This window comes from Echinops telfairi, unplaced genomic scaffold (genome assembly GCF_000313985.2).
Source record: "Echinops telfairi isolate 266 unplaced genomic scaffold, ASM31398v2 ScPeMD7_7469;HRSCAF=8507_0, whole genome shotgun sequence".
Classification (NCBI taxonomy): domain Eukaryota; kingdom Metazoa; phylum Chordata; class Mammalia; order Afrosoricida; family Tenrecidae; genus Echinops; species Echinops telfairi.
The window spans coordinates 5,797,332-5,812,152 of NW_022111372.1; the positions used below are offsets into that span (position 1 = coordinate 5,797,332).

At 38.9% G+C, this 14,821-nt stretch overlaps 1 protein-coding gene across 1 annotated transcript in view; it reads right to left on the reverse strand.

Moving 5' to 3' along the window:
* Window positions 1-14,821, reverse strand: part of TMPRSS15 (transmembrane serine protease 15) — a 179,006-nt gene that overhangs the window by 147,968 nt on the left and 16,217 nt on the right. Inside the window, exons 4-5 of the mRNA XM_004711306.1 lie at window positions 7,872-8,023; window positions 274-318 (exon numbers count right to left, since the gene is read on the reverse strand). Coding sequence (XP_004711363.1) covers window positions 274-318; window positions 7,872-8,023 — 197 coding nt within the window. The remainder of the gene's footprint in view (window positions 1-273; window positions 319-7,871; window positions 8,024-14,821) is intronic.

Here is a 14,821-nt window from a genome sequence, read left to right on the forward strand (position 1 = left end):
TAGCAATCTGCTTCTGTAAAGTTTCCAGCAATGTTCCTATGGAGAAGTTCCCGCCACTCTATAACAAATGGGGTTTGGTATGGATGGAATATTGTAACTGGGCATCTTGAGGTGTGTCATATTACGAGCGATAATATTCTTATTTAAATATATGCTTCTTACATCTTAATATGGAAATTAAATATCTCAGAAAGAGGTATAAGAAAAAAAATCTAATAGCATGGAATTTGATGATTATCAAATTATATATTTTAAAATGTCGTAAGTACTGACCTGAAATTGTTGTAGGGCTTATTGTAGAGGAGTACTCCACAGCTTCTACTTTTTAAAAAAAGTGAAATTGATTTGATAAGAGAGTTGTAAAGTGAACATATTAGAAATAATTCAGTTCAGTCTGAATAGTCATTTGAGAAACAATGGATGCTTTAACATTATCATTTCATCTCTCCTCAGATTGAATGTTCCACTTAACTGTTTGATTGTAATATACAAGAACTAGTTCTTGGAAATATACCATCATTTTTGAATCTCTTTCCCACAAAGCTCACTGTATTGGATCTACCTCCAGATTCTTCATTGTTTTTCTGTAAAAGTTAATTATGTAAAAACATTGCTTTATTTTGTTTCCATTAAGAAAGGTAGCTGTATAGCTACTATGATTTCTTTCACTAATTTACATTTCGGTCCATTTTTAGGAACAGTTTACTCGGTGACAAAAGTGGTCTGAGTTTGGTTGATAATTTAAAGTTTGGGGAATCCTAACCATTCAACAATTCAGTAGCATCATGAAAAAATAAGGGCTGGCAATCTGTGTCTGTAAAGATTACAGCCACGAAAAGCGCTTTGCGCTGGAGTTCGACTCTGTAGTAGGTGGAGTCCTCATGAGTCAGAACAACTCAGTGGTCACAATGTTTGCTGATTTCCTTTTTTAATTTTTAAAACCACACAATGTCTTGGTATGCCTCATACTAATGATTTGTTTTTTACTAGAATAGGTTAAAACCAAAGCAAAAGTCATTGATACCCAGTTAATGATGACTCACAGAGATCTTACAAAGCTGAGTAGAACTGCCCTGGGGGTTTGTGAAACTAGAAATCTTTCTGGGAGTAGAAAGCATCATCGTTCTCCTGCAGAACAGTGATAGTTTCAAACTGCTGAACTTAGGGGTAACAGCTTAATTTCTAACCCATCAAGTTACAAAAGGTCCTTAGTAGCAAAACAATATCCATACACAGTATTATCTACTAGATGCAGATCTAATAGTACTTTATATTTCTGATAGTATGTACTAGAAAATATACTATTTAAATAAAAAGATTTTCAAATAAAAATTAGCTATTTTCAGAAACCTTAATATGTTTAATAATTTTAAAACCCAGTGGCTTCATTGTAGCATATATAAAGAAAACCAACTTATCCTCTGAAAAACTATAATTTAATAAAATGTCCTTTTAATCAAAACTGTATTTAAGGTTGGTGTGATAAGAGATATGCTTCCTTCAAAAAATTAGTTTGCTTTTTTTTAACCTTAGTATTTCTTCATCTTTGTGCTACCTTATTCCTTCAAGATTTATGGAAAACTCATAAATCTACAATGTATGGTAAATTATTGATAAAAGGACAATGTTTTACCTGTTTATTAAATTTGATGTAATAATATGCTCTAGAAAAGTTTTTAAAATTATTAAATCCTCAACAAATTGTAAAACATAATATGTTTGAAAGTTCACATTTATAGTAAATTAAAATAGCTTGATATGACTCTTTTATCCATAGCCTTGATGCCTTTTCCCTGGAGTCTTTACCTGTAGTAATTGAGCTCAATCAATAATCACTCCAATCCAAAAAGAGGGTCAGATAACTGAATTTATTAGAAAGACTTGTCCAAGAAGACATTCTCACAGAAACCAAAACTGTATGATGGGTACCCACCAAAAAAAATGGAGTAGTTTGCATTTTCCCCTCGAGGCCAGAATTGAGCAACTTGCTCTGAGTTAGTGCACCCAGTAGCATCACCTGGGAAAGTTCTCTCTGGTTAGAGTAATTTTTTGTGAAAGTACTTTTGCTCAAACCTCATTTTTTTGTGATGATCAATTTAAGAGAACAGTGCACAGCTGTGAAATTTTGATTCCTTCTCAGGAAAAATGCAACAGAAACATGTAATGTTGAGCACAACTTACAAGGACAGCACTTGGGGAAAAACTCAAGTGTACCAGTAGTTTTCTCATTTTCAAAAAGGTGAAATGTCAATTGAAGACAAACCTTGTTCTTAGGTGTCCATTAACTTTCCTAACATAGGAAAATGTCAACAAAATTCATGCATTTGTGCTAGAAGAATGACGATGGACCATTGAAAAGATGAGGAAGTTATCTGGAATATCTTGGAGCTCAGTTCAGCAAATTTTAATGAAAGATTTAGCAATGAGAAAGGTCACTGTGAAATTTGTGCCTCGGGTCTGAATGATAACCAGGACAAAGAATGTCAAGTAGCAGCATGCCTGCTTTGAAAGAACAGCTTCAAAGTGATCCAGAGATTTTTTGCAAAGTCATTACTGGTGATGAAACATGGTCTTAGTCTTATGACCTCAAAAGCAAACGTCAAGCCAGTGGAAGACAACATCTTCACCTCACCTCAAAAAGATTGTCAAGTGAAATCAAAGATCAAGACAACTACAGTTGTCAAAACAGCATGGTAGTGGTATAATGACAGCTTCTCAGACCAATGGAAAAGAATAAAAAATCCAGAAATAAAAATATCAGCATACAGACAACTGTTCTTTGATAAAGACCCCAGAAATATCAAATGGGAAGGAGACACCATTTTCGACAAGTGGTGCTGAAAGGAAATGGATACCTACCTGCAGAAAAATGAAGGAAGGCCCTCATCGCACTCCAGGCACAAGAATAAAGTCAAGCTGCATCACAGACCTCAAGGTGAAACCACTAACTATTAGGGCCATCAACGAGGGAATTGGGACATACCTAAGAACTTTGACACAGGGAATACAAAGGCTATCAGAAATAGGGAAAGGCACAAACACAGAGGAAGCACAAATTGACAAGTGGGATATACTGAAGATAAAACACCTGTGCATATCAAAAGACTGTTAAGAGCGTAATGAGTCCACAGTCTGGGAAAACATCTTTAGCAATGACACAGCAGACAAAGGGCTTATTACTAAAATATACAATACTCTGCTAGCTTACAACTGGAAAAGAACAAAGAATTCAATGAGGAAGTAGGCAAAATACCTGAACAGAAGTTTCACAAGGGTGAAAATCTGAATAGCCAATAAACACATGAGAAAATATTCCCCATCAGTAGCCAAAAAGGAAATGCAAATTTAAACAACTATGAGATACCACCTAACACCATAAAGATAGCCCAATTCAGAAAATCAGAAAGCAAAAAGTCCTGGAGGGGTGTGGTGAGATAGGAACTTTCATCCACCGCTGGTGGTCCTATTCGTACGTGCAACCACTGTGGAAATCTATCTGTTGATACCTAAAACAAATGGAAATTGAGCTATCTTATGATCCAGCAATTCCCCTACTTAGCTTATACCCAGAAGAAGTAAGAAACAAACCAATACCAGATACTGGAGCTCCAATTCCTTGCCGCGCAGTACACAATCTCCAAGAATTGGAAACAATCTAAGTTTCCATGAACTGACAAATGGATAAAAAATCTGTTATATACATACAATGGAGTACTATGCAGCCTTGAAAAACAGCAGTGAACACATGAAGCACATTGTCTTATGGGAAGAGTTGGAGGAAATTAGGCTAAGTGAAGTTAGCCAAGTACAAAGGGACAAGTACATGAGTCCACTGAGGTAAGCTAAACAAATACAAAGGGCATAAGGACAAGCTACTTATTGTATAAATTCCAGGTCCAGGTCCAGGCATTTTAGCATGGGTCTGACCTAACCCAGGGATGCATATGTCAGCTAACTAAAAAGAAGGGGAAAAAGAGAAACAAACAAACAAACAAAGAGAAAATGAGGGTGGTGGGGGAACAGGGCACAAATGCACTCACAGGGAGGGTAGAGCTTATGTCTCAAAAAGAAAGGGAGAGATGGATCAGACTTTATCCCAGAGTGACTAACCTTGAGGGTAACATACTGGTATAGAGCAGCGGACTAACAGAGAGGACGACAGGGCTGCGCCCCAGCTGAGCTAATGTTGACCCCCTCCCCAGAAGAATATAATACAGAGAACACTGAAGATATAGCAGGGGGAGAGTGGAAGGTCTGTCCAGACCACACATGTGCAAACTAAGAGGGAGAGAGAGAGAGAGATCCTCATCATGGTCCACCAAGCCCCAAACCCACTGGATGACATTCCTGCTCAGAGCAGCCAATACACAGAGGGGACTGTAGGGCTGGCTCCACCACAAGACACAACATTCTTTCACTGACCCATCTTACTATAGGGGACAGCACTGGAGACACTGTGAGTAAGTGTGCCCTGTCTGCCCCACGCACAACGGGGTGAAAATGCAAACGAAATGCAACAGGGCAGCAAGAGGAACAAAGTAACAAAATCCCTAAGGAATCTTGGCACCTCATCAGACCCAATTGGGAAACAATCATAAGGGTCAGCAGACAGACCTCAACTATCATCTTTTATTTTTCTTTTGCTCTATGTCTATCTTTATAAGATAGGCAGGGCCAAAGCTCCCAAAGAGAAAGGACCAGTGGTCACAGCACAACATGGGAGAGGAGGTGGCGAGGAGTGGGAGTGGGGAGTCAACAAACTCAGGGATAAGGGAACAAGAGATCTAAAATTGATGGCATGGGGGAGGTGTAATGTTTGGTGGGGTTTGATCAAGTGCAATGTATCTGAGAGGAATTACTGAGGACAAAATGGAGGGTGAGGATGATAGTGGGACAGGAGGAAGGTGTAAGGAAATCGAGGAAAAGAACTAGGAGGCAAAAGCTACTTACAGAGGTATAGCTATAGGCATGTGTATATGTAAGTGTTTTAATTTATAATGAAAGGGAGAGAGGCCAATGTACACATATTTATATGCTAAGTATTAAGATAGCAGACAGACTTTGAACCCCCCTACTCAAGGCCTCCTTAAACACAAGAACACTTTGTTCTAATAACCTAGCATTGTTTGATACTCACTTTCCTGACATGATCACTAAAGACCAAATGTGTGCATAAGCAAATGTTGTGGGAAACAAAGATTTCTCCCAAGTCGTCTCCCCCAAATATGTTAGACTTAGGACACTGCTTGCAGCTAATGGTGACAGTCACTTTCCTTGAGGCAGTCAGCTGCCAGACTGTTGTCTCTTCTCACCACTGCTATCTCATCCCACCTTGTCCATAAGCCCCGGTGAGCCTGCTCCCTGCTGCTAGGGACAATGGGCTACTTCTCCCTGAGGCTTGTGACCATTAGTTTAGTTCCTGTAGGTGGGGTTTACACCCTACTGATAATGGTTCCTATGGAGATCCAGAGAACGATCAAACTCACTCAGTGACTTCAAGTTAGGCTGCCATCCTGAATCTAGGATCTGCCCATCTTGTCACATGGATACCACCAATCCCTCCTCTTCCTATTGAATGTATACCCCTAGATTGTACCCCTCTCATTGCTGTATAAACTATAGTGCAACCCCTTCCTGTGACGTATGTCTTTACCTGTAATTAGTGGGCTTGCACACTCCCCCAAAGGTATATAGGCTGGGGTTAATAAAGAGCTCTCTCTTGGCTCCTCCCTTGACCTCTCGTCTGTTCCCCCTCTCCTCTCCCATGCTCACTCCCCTGTTCCCTTTCCCACTGTCCTCCTTCCCTTCCCCCTCTCTCCATGTGGGCCACCAAGGGGACTGAGGTGAGCATTGCTACCATGAAATGTGTCTGACTCCATTATTTCAATATCTCTTCTATCTCTCATGCTCTCGATGGCTTTAATATAATATTTATATATCTCAATCGTACAATTGTGCGTATTGAATTAGTGGTGGGGGGCTGGTACCCCCTCTAACCACAAAATGTGATGGAGAAAGTGGATGGTGCCTGGCTAACAAAAGATATACCATCTGGAGTCTTAAAGGCTTGAAGTTAAACAAGCAGCCATCTAGCCAGGAAGCAAATAAGCCTACATGGAAGAAGCTCACCAGTCTGTGTGATCATGGAGTGTTGATGGGATCAAGTATCGGGTATCAAAAGATCCAAAACAAACAAATTATATTGATGCAAAAGAGAGGGGCTGGAGTGGAGACCAAAAGCTCATCATAGAAAAATGGACATCCCCCCACAGAAGGATTACAAGGAAGGGACGATTCATCCAGGTTGCAGTAGAGCACTTATGAAACACAAATCATAGTTCTTAAGTGCTTTCTTTCTCTCACTGTCATGACCCACTTCTACCTTATAAATCCAGCTAGACTGGAGTAATCACATAGGTACAGATAAGAGTTCTTGACATGGAATTCAGGAACAGTAGTGGAAAGAGCAATATAATGAGGGTAGGGAGATGATGGGGGGGGGTGGAAGAAAGGGGGAATCAATCACAAGGTTGGATATATAGTCGTCCCCCCGTCCACCCCCCCATGCCAGTGACAAATAGCAGAAATGTAGGGAAAGGGAGACAATGGACAGTGTAAGACACGAAATAATAATAATATATAATTGATCAAGGATTCACAAGGGTAGGAAGGTGGGAGGGGGAGGGGGGAAAAGAGGAACTGATACCAAGGGCTCAAGTAGAAAGAAACTGTTGGGGAAATGTTGATGTCAACATATGTCCAAGTGCACTGAATGCAATTGAATGATCGATTGTTATAAGATATGCAAGAGCCCCCATAGAATGTTTTTTTAAAAAAGGGAATCATCCCACTAGGATGATCCATGCTTACTCAGGATACTTGAACAGAGAAGTGGTGGCAGAAAGGCAAGGAAGATGAGGAAGGGCAGAGACCATTAGGCAGAGTGCTGATCTTTTTGCTCCTAGAAGGAGTAAAACTAAGTGCTCTTTGGGTAAGGAAGTTGGCTTATAGAGTAGCGTGCTTTGTGACACTTCTCTGAGCAAGGCATAAGCCAAGGAACCACATGACTCCAAACACAGAAAAGAGAGATAGATGAAAAATACATTATCTGATTCTGACTTGTAACCTTGTTAGGTTCCCTGATATATCTCCCATAACTGTATTGTTTGTGAGTTCATTGCAACGGATTATTGAGCCCAACAGAGAAGTAGTATCATTGGTGGGATGATTAAGGTCAGACTAGGAATTTGGAGGGTGGAGGCAAACTGGATGTCTGCCTCATAGGAATCATCCTGAGCCAGATTTGCAGTTGGATTCTCCGTTTGGGAGTCAAAGAATGTTGGATGTGGTACCTACACCATTTCTTCAATATTATACAGCAATCTTAAGCAACTAAATTTAATCTTTGTACTATCTTTATAAAATATGTTTTAACACAATTAACAAGTTAAATGTAAGTTCAACTTGTTGAATATGTTCTCAGTCTGGAAGTATAATATAATTTACTGTACTTTTCTTCTTCTGGTCTCTTGTCACTTGATTTTTAATCCACTAATGTCTACAATTATATTAGAAAGATTGAGAGTTGCTGAAATGTCACTGTGAACCAGACCAGTGTAAAGACTGAGATAAGCACCACAATTATGTTACATGCCAAAATTTCAGGACCTTTTTGATATTTTATAAATTTTTTCGCACTAAAATAGTTTTTTCAAACATGGTTCCACTTTAGTTCACTTTTCTCATATAAACGTGTTCCTTCAGACAATAAGACATATTCCTAAAGTCAAGGATGCTCCCACTGGTATATAGCTGGAACTTTAATTTCATAGCTTAATGAGTCAAAGAAATCTAATAATGTTCACAGATACCTGTGATCGTGATGCTGTTCAAGTCAATATGGTAAGTGGCCAGTTGGCTGGATTTGTTTGCTTCAATGCCTTGAATCAGTTCTTCTTTAACATTTTCAGCAGACACCCATTTGGCAAAGGAAAGGTCAAAGGTGGCAATAATGCTGCCATTTCTGCAAAGCAAAAGATGATATAAGAGGGAAAATTCAGTCAGCCTTCTTCAAGTACATTTTTACTCAATTCTTTTAAGATGTTTTTTTATCATTCTTTACAGTTAGCACCTTGTTAATCCTCATTACACCAATTTAGGGTGAGTCACATATGAAATTATTATTGCTTCATAAATGACCAAAAATGGAAGCAAAGTTTAAATAAGTGTTTTGTCAAGAACACAAAGACCCAAAATGTACCCAACATTGGAATCTAAATTTTCTGCTCAGGACCAATAATGAGAGAGTCATACCACGATGGTAGGGGGAAGGTGGGGGGACAAGAGAGAGAAAGAGAAAACTTACTGCAATGATCAAAGTACAACCCCACCCCCTCGGGGACGAACAACAGAAACCTGGGTGAAGGGAAACACTGGACGATGTAAAATATGAAAATAAAAATAATTTACAAATTATCAAGGCTTTATGAGGCAGGGAGATGGGGGAGGGAGGTGAAAAAAAGACAAGCTGATACCAAGGGCTCAAGTAGAAAGAAAATGTTTTGGAAAGGATCATGGCAACATACATACAAATGTGCTTGATACAATTGATGTATGGGTTGTTGTAAGAGCTGTAAGAGCCCACAATAAATGATTTATTAAAATTAAAAATTAATTTAAAAATAGACAACCATACAAGGCTATTCCTAGAGTAACATGTCAAATTAAAATCATTACATGTTATCACTGCAATTATTCTTAATTTACTCTTAAGTTATAATGATATGGACTTACAGTTTTTTGTTGATGGTTTCTAATAAAGAGAAATCTAAAGTAGTTCCCTAAAATGATAACATTTCCAAATAGTGTATAAAGTACAGAGCACATGCTTTGAGCAACTAAGCCATACTTTTATTTCCCTTCCCTATTTTGATTCATATAAAATATATAATTATGCCTTGATTCAACGTTTATAGAAAGAACAATTATACCTCGGATTATTAAATTCAAGCTCATGGTTAAGGCTGAGATTGTTTTAATAGTCATACTATGCAAATTCAATCATATGACCCCCCACCTACTTCCTTATTTTATTCCCTGTTCCTTAAAGTGCATTTAATTTCTTTCTTGATTCATTTTCATTTTAGAGAAACATAAAAATATTATTCGTATTGCACCCAATAGTGAGACTGGAGAGGTTTTTGCACTCTTGCATACATTTCTAGTTGCCTCATGCTAATATTTCAGGATACAGCTATTCAGAGACAGGCTACAACACTGAATTTCATTTTGTACTCATCAGTAACTGCAAGTATTTAGGATAAGCTTGGGTGCTAAAAGATGGACGATAGAGAACCAAGTTTTTCCTGGTACATTTGCCAGCTCAGGAATTTACACAGTTGCATCACATCCTGCACTATCTACAGGATATCTACAAGATATCTTCAAACACTCTTACTTCAAAATGTATATTGTTAAATGAGTATGATCCAAGTAAAGGAGCTGTGATGATATTAAGTCTTAATTAAGAGGAAATAATGATTAACTGCAAGTTCAGGGTTCAAACCTTTAAACCAATTGTTAGAAAAAAGATGAGGCATTTTTTTACTCCTCTAAAGACATACAGCCTTGGTATATTAGTCTGGGTACATTAGAGAAACAAATCCACAGAAACTCATATGTATTAGAGAGAGTTTTATATGAAGGGTAAGTGTGCATCAAGAAAACATCCCAACCCAGTGCTGCCCAAGCCCACAAGTCCTACTTTAGCCCATATGTCCGACACCAATCCGCACAGTCCTCCTCCATCTCACAAAAGACAAGCAATGATACCAACTGCAGGAGGAAAGCCGAATCAGTGAGTTTGAAAGCATCTGAGCGCTGGCAGGGATCATCACATGGCTGCTCCAGCACCCAGGGCTGCATCGGGGTAAGTCCACGAATCAAGAAAGAAATTAAATGCACTTTAAGGAACAGGGAATAAAATAAGGAAGCAGGTGGGGTCATATGATTGAAGACTCCTAGCGGGTGTCTTCCAGGAAGTCAGCCTTGCCTGCTGAAGCAGGGAACTGGACAAGGCAGCTGCACCCTGGTCCACCCATCAAAAAGCAAGAGACCCAAGAACTAGAAAGGTGAGGCTCACCTGGCCATTTATGCCTCCACCCTTCAATTAACCCCACATGTGTTTATCAGCCAGGTTGGCACAATAAACTTTAACTATCTCACTTGGAAACCCTATACAGCTACTCTGAGTCATAATAGATTCTATATCACTCTTGTTGTTGTTGTTATTTTTTAAGTAAGATGAGAATGAATAATATTCATTTCTTTCTGTCTTCATTTTCTGTTTTCACTTTATTCTTGGTTGCACACTCAGCAGCTTTAATTTTCATTAAATTCATCTTTCTTCATTATATAATTTCCACATTTTGCATGTGGCAAAACCCTTGGTTTTATTTTATTTGAGTAAAATAAACTTATGTAGAAGAGATATGCTATTTGGCAGAGAAAGTGCCAATCTGGAATGTTTCACTAGGTTGAAACTAACTGGATTAGTTCATCCTCAGGCATAAACATCTTTGTATTAAAGATGTGTTCACTTAGTTGTGAATTATACATGACATTCAATAATTCACACTTTCAAGGACAGGAGTTACATATCCTATATCCACATGCTGCTGTATTCTTCAAAATTTATTTTCTAATTAAAATTAATTATTATGAAAACATACATATATGTATATTAGAAATCAAGAAAACCTTGTTAAACATTTATGTTCTGTGTAAAGCTGAAGTACTTTTGCAAAGATCTCTATTTCTATTGTGAGATTGATTTTCTTTATTAAGCTAAATGAGAATTCTTCCTTTAGGAAACAACAAAGAAACAAAACAATGGTCACTTTTTATCAAAGAACTTGTTCAAGTAGAAAATCTGAATCTTTAAAAAAAGTGGGGGGAAGAAGCAGATAAATTCTATCATTGTACAGAGAGCCAATGTGCAATAAATCAAAATGCTTCTTATCTTGTATTTCCCTTAATGATATTGATAACCTTTAGAACTGCTGAACGAACATTCTCCCCCTGACTAGTGACTCATCTGTCCTCAAAGGGCAAAATAAGCCGCATATTGTCTCAAAGGGTAAACAGAACTTAATTAAAAGAATCAACTGCTAAATGCTCTCTGAATCAAAGTACTTTCCACAAAGTGAAATTCCAAAAAGTGTTTCCAGGGAAGAGCAAACCTGCAGACTGGTTCAAGCAGATAAGTGGGCATGCGTGAGTGTATGTGTGCACATGCTACACTAGCACATGTGTGCCCTCCACCCCACCCCCCACACACATTTACACACATGCAAGCAATTTACCAGGAGACTGGAGATTAAAATAATTGTGTCTGGCTGTGCAAAAAAAGAGTGGGAGAGACATTAAGAGAGAGGATTTGTCAGTTTTCCTTACCATCTCCCTGGCTATAAGGAGGGTGAGCCATCTTACATGAGCTAGCCTTGAAGCAGCAGTAAGCAGAGACAAGAGAAACCCAAAGGGTCTTAGAAGAATATACTGAAGGGCTCTCTGAAGTGGTGGAGGCTGCTGAGATCAAATGCACTGGAAACTGGCATGGCAGCTCGGAAGAGCAACACCCAAACCCTGGGTACCTACCTGCTCCTCCTCTGGCTTGAGATGATGAAACTTTAGGACAGAGTGACAGGTGGGCTGATTTCCTGGCCATGAAGGTAAAGGCCAAGGGACCATAGACCTAAGTGACTAAGAACCAGAGGATGACTTGGCTACCATGTGGCTGAGAGGCTGAGACTTAGTTGTTGGCAAGTGACTGCATCCTTACTCTCTGCTGATCCTGATTTGTAGTAACCTATTAACTTCCCTAAAAAACCCTCTTAATTTGGAATATTGTCTGTGAGTTTTATGTGGCCACTGCAATGAATTATCACACCCAATATAGATGCAGAGTGGTGCAAGAGGAAAGGTTTGCTTCAGAAGGATCACAAAAGTTGGAGTCTGAAGGCATATCGGACGCTTGTCCATGGCACTAGGGAAGTCATAGATGTCCGGGATATGGTCCTCTATTGTTGTTCCTCACATGTCCAAGAAGAGAACAGTAGAACCTTTATATTATAAACCCCAATCAAACTCACTGTCACACAAGTCTGTTCTGATTCATAGTATCATTACAGATAGAGTAGATTTGCCCTTGTGGGTGTCCTAGGCAATACATCTTTATGGGAGTGGAAAGCCTCATATTTCTCTTGTGGAGCAGCTTGTGGATTTAAACTGCTAACCACGTCATGAGTAGCCAAATGTGTAACTTACTATACCACAAGATCTCCAGGAATAAAGATAGTAGATGACAGTAGACAGGCTAGTAGAATCAAAATAATAATATGCAATGAACTGGAGTCCTGGACAAAGAGAAATGGTGAAAGAAAGAAGCTAGGATACTAAGTATATTTTTGAAAAATAAAAGCTGACACCTTTTGGTGGTTTGTTCGTTTAATTGCCACTGCAATTGATAGCCTGAGTTTTTGCCCCATTGGAAATGGTAAGACTCTGAACTTCCTTTTACCCATTAAACTCCATTCTGTCAATATTTCCTTAAGCATAATCAGTTTCCCTCTGACTTGACTCTTCTGTATCTGTTTGCTCACAAAGATCTGTGGATCTGTCCCCTGAAGTTATGAGTCTTGTAAAGAATGTATAGAAAGTCTCCTTGTTCCCAGGCTTCCGGATTCAGTTCTTCCTGGCATTAGTTATCCAGCCTTGCATATTCCTGGTCTGGGATATTTGCCCTAAGTAGGAGACTCAGACTCAGTGTGTTTCTATAACGACCAACTGTCCCACTGACTCCCATTTAACCCAGATTATATGGCAGACTCGTAACCTTGCACTGAACAACTTCTTTATTCCTCAGTGTCTTCCTACTGAATCCTCAACTCTAGCCAGATTTGTGGTCAACGTGCCATGTTAATTCATTTCTTTCTTTCTTTTTTAAAATCAGATATTCTATATTCAGGCTTCTCAAATGATATTCAACCATTCTGATAGAATCTCATGACCATCCTTCCAATTCCAGAAGCTTTTTAATCCCTCAACACTTTTGTGCTTCCGGAGAACTATTCTGTTGTTGTTTTTGTTAGGTGCCATCCAGTCAGCTCCAACCACAGCGATCCTAGCACAACAGAACAAAGCACTGCTCGATCCCTGCACCATCCCCCCAATTGTTCCTCTGCCTGAGTCCATTGTAGAAGCCACTGTGTTAATCCATCTTGCCCAGGCCTGCCTCTTTTTTGTAACCCATCACTTTAACAAATATGATGACCCTCTCCGGGGACAAATCTCTCCTGACAACATGTCCAAAGCATGTAAGGTGAAGTCTTACCACCCATGCCTCTAAGGAGCACCCTGGCCTTACTTCTTCTAATACAGATCATTTGTTCTTTTAGCAGTTTATAGTACTTTCAATATTCTTTCCCAGCACCACAATTCAAACGCATCAATTCTTTTTTTGGTCTTCCTTATTCAATGTCCAAATTTCACATGCCTAGGACACAATGAAGAAAGCCATGGCTTGGGTCAGGAGCACCTTAATTCTCAAAGTAACATCCTTGCTCTTCAATGCTTAAAGAGGTCTCACGCAGCATATTTACCTAATGAAATATGTCTTTTGATCTCTTGACTATGCTTCCAGGAGCATTAATTGTGGATCCAAGAGACACAAAATTCTTGACAACTTCAACATTTTTTCCATTTATACTGGTTTTACCTATTTGTCCAGTTGTGAGGATTTTTGGTCTTCTGGCAACAATCCCTGATCTTCATCTGCATGTGCTTCGGTTCCACCACGTATTCCATAAGCAAGGTTGTGTCATATGCATACCACAGGTTGATGATGAGTGTTCCTCTGATCCTGATGCCGCACATTTCTCCATATAACCCAGTTTCTCTGATTATTTCTCAGCATATATATTGAACAAGTATGGGGAGAAGATACAACCCTGATGCACACCTTTCCTGATTATAAACCATGCAGTATTCTGTTGGTCTGTTTGCACAACTGCCTCTTGATTCATGTTCAAGTTCCAAATGGGCACAATGAAGTGATCTGGAACTCCCATCCTTCTCAAAGTTATCCACATTTTATTAGAGTCCACACAGTCTAGTGCCTTTGCATAATCAATAAACCACAGGAAAACATCTTTTTAATATCCCCTGCTTTGACAGGTAAACATCTTTCTAGTATCCCCTGCTTTGAGGCAAGGTCAACTTGACATTGGCAATTATGTCTATTGTTCCACATCCTCTTCCGAATCTGGCCTGAACTTCTGGCAGTTCCCTGTCATTGTGTTGCTGCAACTGTTGTTGAAAGATTTTAACCAAAATTTTACTTTTGTGTGATATCAATGATATTGTTCCATAGCTTGAATATTTTGCTAGGTTATTTTTCTTTGGAATGAGCACAAATATGCATCTCTTCTGGTTAGTTGCTCATGTAGCTGTCTTCCAAATTTCCTGCCATAGACGAGTGAGTACATCCAGTGCTTCTTTGGCTTTCTGAAACATTTCAATTGATATTCTGTCAATTCTGGGAGTCCCATTTTTGGCTAATGCAGTCAGTGCAGTTTGAACTTCTTTCAGTTCCATTGGCTTTTGCTTGTATACTTCCTCCTGAAATGATGGACTGTCGACTAGTTCCTTTTGGTACAGAACTATCTTAGAATTGTTTACTTGATGATACATTGTAACAGAAATGTAAAGCCACAATGATAATATATTTGTTTCTTAAATGATTGCTATGAGTTGGAATTGACTT